The sequence below is a fragment of the Pistacia vera genome, unplaced genomic scaffold (genome assembly GCF_008641045.1).
Source record: "Pistacia vera cultivar Batoury unplaced genomic scaffold, PisVer_v2 Contig859, whole genome shotgun sequence".
Lineage (NCBI taxonomy): Eukaryota > Viridiplantae > Streptophyta > Magnoliopsida > Sapindales > Anacardiaceae > Pistacia > Pistacia vera.
In genome coordinates, this window is record NW_022196733.1 from 549,668 (window position 1) to 559,650 (window position 9,983).

Sequence of the window (9,983 nt, forward strand, 5' to 3'; positions counted from 1 at the left end):
ATTATTTTATAATGTGATTAGTTGACTAAGTATGCTCTAATAGTAATTAAATTAAATCTAGTTTATCTATGCTAATAATTTAAATAAGTCAAAAAATTGATTAGCAAATTATATAAGTTTTTAAATTTCACTAAAATGATTTTAAATATAAGAAAATTAACACAATAAAATGATTAATTAATTGCTAAAAAAATCTTTTAATTAGATCTAATTGTTACATCTAAAAACGTGATAAGTCAGTCCTTGTAATTTTATTAATTAAAGTTTCATCGGTCTTTCTTTACATGTATCATATTATCTTTTTTTTATTTGATAGCTATGATATCCAATTATTTCAAGAGATTAAAGAAAATTCCAGCAGAAATTGTTGATGGAGACTCTACTGATATTGAGGTTAATCAAATCCTATTAGAAGAAGAAGCCCCACATCAGCAACAACAACACCATTTAACGAGATTTGTTGTACTGACAAGCAAAAGGAGGAAGTTGGAACAGCACACTTGTTGAAAGGTCTTTGCCAACCTAAAGATCATAAATTTCCTTTCACTCTTTTCGGAGATAAAAAGCGTAGGTTTACACCAGAGTGGTACAAAGAAGGTCCAAGTTGGATGTAATATAGTGTGGCAAAAGATTGCATCTTTTGTTTAAATTGTTATCTTTTCAAAACTGATTATGGTGACCAAGCAGGTGGTGAAGTTTTTGTGAGTAAGGGATTTAATAATTGGAAAGATAAAGTGAAAGTGAAAAAACATGTTGGAGATCATTCTAGTACTCATAACCAATGTCATGCCAAGTGTGTTGATTTGATAAACCAAAGGCAACACATCGATGTAAATCTTGCTTGCGTGTTGAAAAAGGTCAAATTGGACTATCGCATTCGCTTGAATGCATCAATTGATTGCATTAGAATTCTTTTACATCAAGGATTGGCATTTCATGGTCATCACGAGTCGGTTGAATCTGAAAATCAAGGTAACTTTATGGAACTATTGAAGTTTTTATCCAATCATAATGACGACATAAAAAAAGTTGTGCTAGAAAATGCTCCGAAAAACCTTCAAATGGCGGTCCCCAATGTCCAAAGGGAATTAACTAGTGTTTGTGCTTATTTGATGACCAAGAAAATTATTGCAGAAATTGTGAGAGATAAACAACCGTGCTCTTTACTAGTTGATGAATCTCATGATGTGGCAGTGAAAGAACAAATGGCTATTATTTTTCGCTATGTGGACAAAATAGGTTCTGTTATTGAACGTTTTATCGGGGTTGTGCATGTTAAGAAGACTTCTGCAAAGTCTTTGAAAATTGCAATAGATTTCTTTTTTGTAAAGCATGGATTGAGTTTGACAAGTTTATGGGGGCAAGGTTACGATGGAGCAAGCAATATGAGAGGTGAGTTCAATGGTTTGAAGACTTTGATATTGAGAGAAAATAAATCAGCTTTCTACATTCATTATTTCTCTCATCAACTCTAACTGGCGCTAAGTTGTAAGTAACCATTCGGCATTGGGTGAATTTTTTCAATCTCTTTCTATTTTATCAAACACTATAGCGGCATCTTGTAAGCACAGAGATTTTCTACGTGATAAACAATATGAAAATGTGATATCTTTGATTTCTAATGGTGATCTTCATATGGGACGAGGTTTGAATCAAAAATGCACCATTAAACGACCAGGAGATACACGTTGGGGTTCACACATAGGGACAATTCATAGTGTCATAAATTTATTTTCTTCTGTTGTTGATGTGCATATGGTGATTGAGATTGAAGGAGACGATTGGCAAAACAAAAGTCAAGCAAGAAGTTTATTACGAATCATGGAGAATTTTGAATTTGTCTTTTTGTTATTCTTAATGAAAAGAGTATTGGGAATCACAAATGAACTGTCACAAGCATTACAAAGAAAAGATCAAGATCTTCCTAATGCTATACAATTTGTACAAATTTTGCAGCGTCAATTGCATAAAATAAGAAATGAAGACACTTGCTTCGGCATATTATTAAAAGAAACTTCTGAAATGTGCAAAGATAATGACATACCAATCTTGGAGAATATGGAAGATAACTTTGAAGGACAAAATGGGGGATTGCGCCAATTACTAATAAACATCATTTTAAGGTGGAATTGATGTATACAATTTTAGATAACATTCAAGAAGAACTCAATAATCGTTTTGATGAAGTAAATATGAGGTTTCTTCAATGTATGGCATCTCTTGATCCAAGTAACTCTTTTGTTGCATTTAACAAAGATAGATTACTTGAATTTGCAAAGTTCTATCCTGCCGATTTTCCTCAACAGGACATTTGGTTGCTCAAACTATTATGAGGATGTTAGCACTAATGCCAATTTCACTCATGTCAAAGGGATTACCGACCTTGCTAAAAAAATGGTTGAGTTTAAGAAGAATGTTGCTTACAACAAAGTTTTCTTGCTTATTAAATTAGCAATTGGATTTGCCTGTGGCTACTGCAACAGTTGAAAGGGTGTTCTCTACAATGAATCTTGTGAAAAATAGTTTTCGTAATCGAATAGGAGACGACTGGATGAACAATTGCTTGGTTGTTTACATTGAAAAGGAATTTTTTGCTACAATTGAAAATGAAGATATCATTGAACACTTGCAGAATATATCGAAGCGGAAAATCGTGTTAAATTGAAGATCTTCAGGTATACCATTCTAACTTGCTTTCATATTTAAACAATCAATATTCATATATTCAAATCTTCAGGTATACCATTCTAACTTGATTTTTTGGTCAATACACAGAGGATGTGTGGATCTTTAATCTAGACGGTTGAGTTTTGATATTAACGTCTGGATTTGGAGTTATACAACATGAAGTTTGACTACTTCTCTAGTGATTTTAATCTATCTCTTTGTAAACTTTTATGTATTTTACTTGTGTTAGAGTTGTGATTGACCTCTAAATTTGTGTGGAATATTTTTGGTGGATTGTGGTTGTTGTAAACTCTTTTGCTTAAGGTTTGGTGGTTTTTTTAAAGTTTTCACTAGTTGTTTGGCAAACAATGGCGGAGCCGTGGAGGCCCCCCCGGGCAAAAATCCTAGCTTCGCCACTGATTGTATTAATAGATAGGTAAAATCAGGTCGCGTGCGGCGAGCTGAGTTACAATCTAGAGGGAATACACAGAGAGAGAGAGAGAGAGAGAATGTGTGTATGTGTGTGTGTATAAACTGTTTTAGACTAAGATCAACCAATCCTGTAAATGAGAGGGGTGTCCTCTATTTATAGTAGGAGAGTTCAAGGTAATGATTACAAGGCTGCAAGTGAGTAAGTGCCGGGCAAATCCTTCTTTGCATCACATTGGTTATCTGCACAAGAAATATCCTCAAATTGCGTAGGGCTTGGGTAGGTGGATAATCCCTAACTACTCGCAAGTCTGCCACTCACCTACTGCATTGACAAGAACCATACCTCTTTTGTCACTACGCGACGTGGCAGCGCCTTGACGGCACAAAACCTTATTGAATCTTGATTGGCTCTTGCTGACGAGAGTCCACGTTAGCCCTAACTTTTCATGCATAACAGAAGTCCTCCAATTTTTAAGGTCTAAGGATTGAACCTTGAGAACTTCATGATTATACCGCTACTTAACTTGTCCCAAATGATGTTTGGTCGAGCTAATTGACCTGCAAAGAAGTCGTAGCACATGTCTCTAAGGGTAGCACAAGCAACCTGAGATGGCCTTCTTCCACAAGTTCAACGACTTAGATCAGGCCCCACTCAGTGCCGTACCGATGTGTTTCAAATCTCATCTGTGGTCCGCGACCTGAGAATACTTAGCATATTTTTACCAAGGACAAGGAATCGCATTGTCTCGAAATCGATACGCGGCGAAGAGTGTTCTGACCAAACGACCTTTTCAGATGTTATCCGTTGCTCTTGACAGCTAATCTGTTTAATAAAATAATTTTATTCTGACAAACATGTCTAGTGCGCAATAAGTGTCAGCCATGCACATTAAATGCAAGTCATGCTGAAACGACATTCTTTTTCAAAGCATTAAATGCGGATGAGGGCACATTTAATGTGGAGGAGATAATTGAGTCGTCGCTTGGTTGTTTCAATGGAGGGAAGCATCGATTGGCATTCTCGAAGCACGGCGGTTACTTCTTCTTGCGGATTGATGACATGTGGTCGCAATCAATGGTGAGAAACGTATTTCGCCCAAGCATCACTTACCTAGGGAAATCAATCGTCACTTTGTCCCCCTATAAAACCCTAGGCTCGTCTCAAGCTTTGTCACAAAACTCATACTTTCAGAGAAAGAACAAAGCTCTCACGAAATCAATCTCCCTTTTTTCCAATTGACGTGCACCCATTGTTTACGACAGAAAGTCTGTTCCCACAGCCAAGAGGTAATGAGGATTTCTCCTTTGCTTTTCTTTTACTATTTTGTTGATAGCTTGTCTTAATGATAATAGTGGGTTATGAACTGTTTGGTAAACCTTCGTGGTGCATATTTATGGGCAGTTGTGAGGAGAAGGCTTTTTCTTTCATAAAGAGTAAGAATTTAGGGCACAAATCCTTGGGGGTTGTCCCCAAGGGTTTTTAGGGTTTTTCTAGGGTTTAAGGAAGGTACATTAGGGTTTCTTTTGTTCTTCCACGTCATCGTACAGAATACTATACGAAGACTGAGTTATCTCTGCGTGTCACCCCTTTTTCAGACCTCAGGAGCAATGGATGCCTCAACGACCAGGACAACAGAGGGGACGAGCTTGCAGGCATAGGATGCCCCAACAGGTCTCGTGCAAGAGATTTTGTCAGTGGCCACCTGAGATGAGATACAAAAGGCAGTGGACCAATACGCACTTAGCGTGAATGTCTCCTAGCACAGAACATATACAGCTCGAATCTCCCAGAAGGAATGGCCACGATCTCGGAGACGATCTTCAAATGCTAGGCATTGATACCTTTTCACCTCTTTATTAGGTCGATCATCGATCACTTCTAGGTTGCACTGTTGCAACTGATGCCCAATGTGTATATGATAGCTGTTGCTATGTATATCGCATATGGTGAGAATGGCCTCGGCCAGCTGACTGCACTAGAGCTTGCATGCTCTTATTACTTGAAGAAGAGTAAGGATAAAGACTCTTTTTACCTCTCGAAGCGATCTACGATCGAAAGAGGAATATTTGGTTACCCTAGTAATGTCGGGGCCTATGAAACCAAATTTTCCTTTTCTCAATACGATGGCGTCTGCCAGTTTAGGGAACCGAGTACGTTTTCCCTCGTTTTACTTTGCGAATTGTTTCTTTACCTTCAGTCTTTGCTTTCTAACAAACTTTTTCGTCTCTTTGCAGGAAATAAGACGACCAGGTTAACGACTCGGACTGATTTCAACTTAATCATAGCATTCGGTAATTTGCCCAAGCAAAGGGGCGATGCGAGACTACTCATGACTACCGCCAACTTGAGAAAATACGGTTTCTTCAATCCCAAAGTGTCTTTGGAGCCCTTAGTTCGTAAGTGTCCTTGCACTTTAGAATTTCTCTCTTTTGCATGTAGTGACCTTATTCGCTAGCCTTCATGCAACGACCATGCCAACCAAAGTTTCGAGACCGACGACAAGGACTAGGGGGTTTGTTTTTCCCTAGGTCGTCCCCACTGAGCCAGCCGAGGTGATCCCTGGCAATACCCCTACAGGAGGGATACAGATGGGTGCGCGAACACCCTCAAAATGACAAGGGAAACTTCTCAGCCCGCAACTGCTCGCGCCCCCAAGCAGAAAACCATGGGCCAAAAAACTAAGAAAAGAAAGCAGATGCAGGCTGAGGAATCAGAGTCCCAGCTAGAAGGCTTAAGGGTTCAGCCCGAGAGGTCACAGCCTTACCAGGCCTTTCGCTCGAGGGCGACCCTGAGGTCCGCACCTAACATTTCGATAGTCCCAAAGCATTCGAGCAGGGGACAGGGGGAGGCTGCAATCACCTGAAGAAGAACGAGCAAAGAGCCAGTTGGCGAGATGCTAGTTCCTTCAAGGGCGGACACACCTGTGTTGGACTCCATGGGACAACTTTCGGAACACCTGCAACTGATGGTGTATACCCTATTAGAGTGCCAACTTGCTGCAACTTTTGAGGAGTTCGTGGCCTCTCGACTTGTGGACCTGATGACCACAGCGCTTTAGCTGTAAAGCCAGGTAAGGCAGCTCGTCCTCGTTGAGGATTTTCCAATATCGGTTGGTTTTCATACCCTTTATGTTTTTCAAAAAAATAGGGTTTAACCCTTGTTTCCTTTCTCACGCAGTCTCTGCTCGCCCTGCATATGGCCCAACAGAAGATCAGCCTGGACTTTGCTAGGGGTCTCTACGAGCTGAAAGAAGAAGATGAGAAGCTAAAACAGGACCTCGCGGCTCTAGACATAGAGGCAAAGCATACCACATCCAAGTGAATCAATACCTATTAGAGAGGAACTCTGCCTTTCGCATAGTACAGTTCCAGAAGGCCGAGTTCGAGAAGAGAGGCGAAAAGATCAAGGAACTCCAGAGGACAGTGGCCAGACTCACCAAAAAGTGTGGTGAGAAAGAGTAGGAGCTGAAAGCAAACTCTGAACGGGCCATGAAGGTAGAGGAAGAAAGAGCTCGGCTGTGGGAAAATACCAAGAAGCTGAAGAGAGCACCAAAGACGGACCTCGAGTTTTTCCAAGGGCGAGTCACTTTGTTAATTGATCAAATGAAGCGACAAAGCTTTGAAATTGAAAGAAAGGCCGTTGACTGGGCGATTCAGGCTATCTATAGTTTGCGACCAAAGAACCCGAGGATGGACCTCTCTGACCTCCCGATCGAATATCAGAACATCCTTGCTTCCATGGCAGACACTGATGATGACGTTGAGGAGGAAGAGGGACAAGAGCCTCCTCTAGAGGATGATCAGCCAAAGGAATATGTCCCAGAGGACCCAATAGTTGACCAGGTGGTCGACGACCAACCGAGGGATACCAAGGTCGCACCTGCAGGGCCTTGAGGTGGACACCAGTGATCGCTTCTTCCTGCTTCTGCACAGCCTTGTTTTTAACTTTATTTTTTCATTTCTTAACTGTCTTTCTACTTGTCTCCATTATATATATATATATAAAAGAAATATTTTTTTGCTATTTGTGATAACACTTATAATTTTGGGTACTTCACAAGACTAATGTTACATATGCGAAGAGGAAACTTGTAAAAACATTGCAACGAACAAGATCATACAAGACAAATTTGCTTAAGAACGATCGTATTTACAAAGTTTGCAAGGAAATGAAAAATTATAAGCGAGTTCGGAATTACTGGTAATAGAGGCAGAGATGCTCAACATTCCAAGCTCGCAGTACTTCAAAATTGTTAAGTCTTTTGAGGTGATACATTCCTGGTCGTATTACCTTGGCGATGCAGTATGGCCTTCCCAGTTAGGTCCTAGTACCCCCGTGCTCGGTTCCCTTATATCGAGAAAGACTTCTTTCAAAACTAGTCGCCAACTTGAAAGTCTCTTCCCCTAACCTTAGAATCGAAGAACCTCTTTGCACGCTGCTAGTAGGATGCTATCTGTAATCGAGTCTTGTCACAGTGCTCTTTAACTAAGTCCAGACTTGCACGCAAAAGTGTCTCATTGTCTCTTTCATTGAATAAGTCTCTTCGAAGCGAACCAATATCTATTTCCACTGGGATCATAGCCTCGCAGTCATATGCTAGCGAGAATGACATTTCTAAAGTAGAGATTCTCGGAGTTATTCTATATGCCCATAAAACTTCTGGGAGGTCGTTGACCCAATTACCCTTGCCTTCAGAGTGTGCTTAATGGTCTTGTTAATAGCTTCAACTTGACCATTGGCTTGCGGTCTTGTGACTGAGGCGAACTTTTTATGGATCCCCAACTCATCGCAAAACTGTTTGAATTCCTTATTGTCGAACTGTTTCCCATTATCAGAGATGAGTGTATGAGGAATTCTGTAGCGGCACACTATATTTTTGAAGACAAAGTCTTTAAGTTTCTTGGTAGTGACCGTAGCCAATGGTTCAGCCTCGATCCATTTGGTGAAGTAATCTACTGGGACCACAACATACTTGACCCCTCCCTTTCTGGCTGGCATGGGCCCAATAAGATCAACTCCCCGCATGGAGAATGGCCAAGGGATGGTCATGGTTGTCAGCTGGTGGGAAGAAGCTTGCAGTATGTTCACGAACTGTTGGCACTTGTCACACATTTTTACAAAGTTAAAAGTGTCTTCCTGAAGTAGGGGCCAGTAGTACCCTTGGCAGACAATTTTGTTGGCGAGGGATCGCGCGGTAGTATGATTACTATAGATCCCTTCATGTATCTCCCTCATGACATAGTCTGCTTCTTCATCGGTTACACATCGGAGAAAAAGAGCACTAAACCCTCACTTGTACAACTGATCTCCTATGAATGTGTAACGAGCAGCTCTGGTGCGCAGGATTTTTGTCTCAATCTTGTCATTGGGCAAAATCCCATCTCGGAGATACTAAATAATTAGAGTCATCTAGAAAATTGACTCTATCGTAGCCACGACCTACTCGAGCGAGCTAATACTGGGAATTTCTATGTATCAAACGAGAATACTTTCCAATGCATATGAGTCTAACAACAAGACTATTCTTGCCAAGGCATCTGCGACAGAGTTACTGTCTTTAGGAATTCGTCTGATCGTGAAGTGCTTGAAAGACTCGAGTGCGGCCTTAGCTTTCTTCAGATAACTGATCATGTTTTCTTCATTGGCTTGATATTCTCCCAAGATCTGATTGACAACCAGCTGGGAGTCATTATGAATACTGATCGCATTGACCCTATTTCTTTTGCCAATCACAAGCTAGCGAGTAGCGCTTCATATTCGGCCTCGTTGTTTGTAACTTGGAACTCAAATCGAAGAATTCCATGGATGCGAGTCCCTTCAGGACTGAGGAGGAGAATACCTGCCTCGGCTCTTTTCCTGTTCGAGGAACCATCGACATAGAGGCTCCATGTTGATAAGTTTCGAACTGTTTCCTAGGTGACTTCGCTGGCTCGCTGCTCAGATTCCTAGGTCGGTTGGTATGAGAACTTCGAAATGAAATCGGTAACAATCTGCCCTTTGATAGTTGCTTTCGGTCTATAATGCAGATCGAACTGACTCAGTTTCATTGCCCATTTGAGTAACTTACCTGAAGCCTCAGGCTTCTGAAGGACTTGCCTGAGCGGATAGTTGGTCAAGACATGGATTGTATGGGCATGGAAGTAAGGTCACAGCTTTCTAGAGGCGATCAGTAAGACATAAGTCTCGGCCTCCAGTAGTCGCTTGCTCCCGTAATATACTAGCCATTGGACTCTGCTTTCCTCCCAAATGAGAGTTGTGTTGACTGTTTACTTAGAGATGGACCGGTGCAGGAGTAGAATTTCCTCGGAGAGAGGCTTGGACAGGAGAGATGGCTTTCTGAGGTGCTATTTTATGCTCTAAAAAGCCTGCTCGCACTCCGGAGCATATTCAAACTTTTTGTTGGCCGTGAGTATATTAAAAAATAGCAAGCAGTGATCTGTTGCCCTTGATATGAAGCGACTGAGAGCTGTTATTCCTCAATTTAGACTCTGAACCTATTTTCAATTGGTCAGGTTTTTCATATCAAGGAGAGCTTGGATCTTCTTGGGGTTAATTTTTATCCCCCTCTGGTTAACCATATACCCTAGAAATTTTCCCGAGGATACTCCGAATGAGCACTTGAGAGGATTGAGCTTCATTCTGTACCTTCGGAGTATGCTACACATCTCAGCGAGATGTGCTATGTGATCTGAAGCGACATTCGACTTGACCAGCATGTCATCAACATAGACTTCCATCGATTTTCTCATCTGCTCAGAAAACATACGGTTGACTAGCCGCTTTTAAGCTACCCTAGCTTTTTTTAAGCCGAAAGGCATGACCTTTTAACAATACAGCCTCCGATTTATAACAAACGAGGCATGCTCTTCATCCGATGCATACA

General features: G+C 40.9%; 1 protein-coding gene across 1 annotated transcript; it reads left to right on the top strand.

Moving 5' to 3' along the window:
- The first annotated feature begins 1,061 nt into the window (after nt 1-1,061).
- Nucleotides 1,062-2,665, top strand: LOC116118770. Its single transcript, XM_031404743.1, has 3 exons — nt 1,062-1,392; nt 1,553-1,758; nt 2,453-2,665. Exons 1-3 carry the CDS (start codon nt 1,062-1,064, stop codon nt 2,663-2,665), a joined length of 750 nt encoding a protein of 249 aa, XP_031260603.1.
- The last annotated feature ends 7,318 nt before the right edge of the window (nt 2,666-9,983 follow it).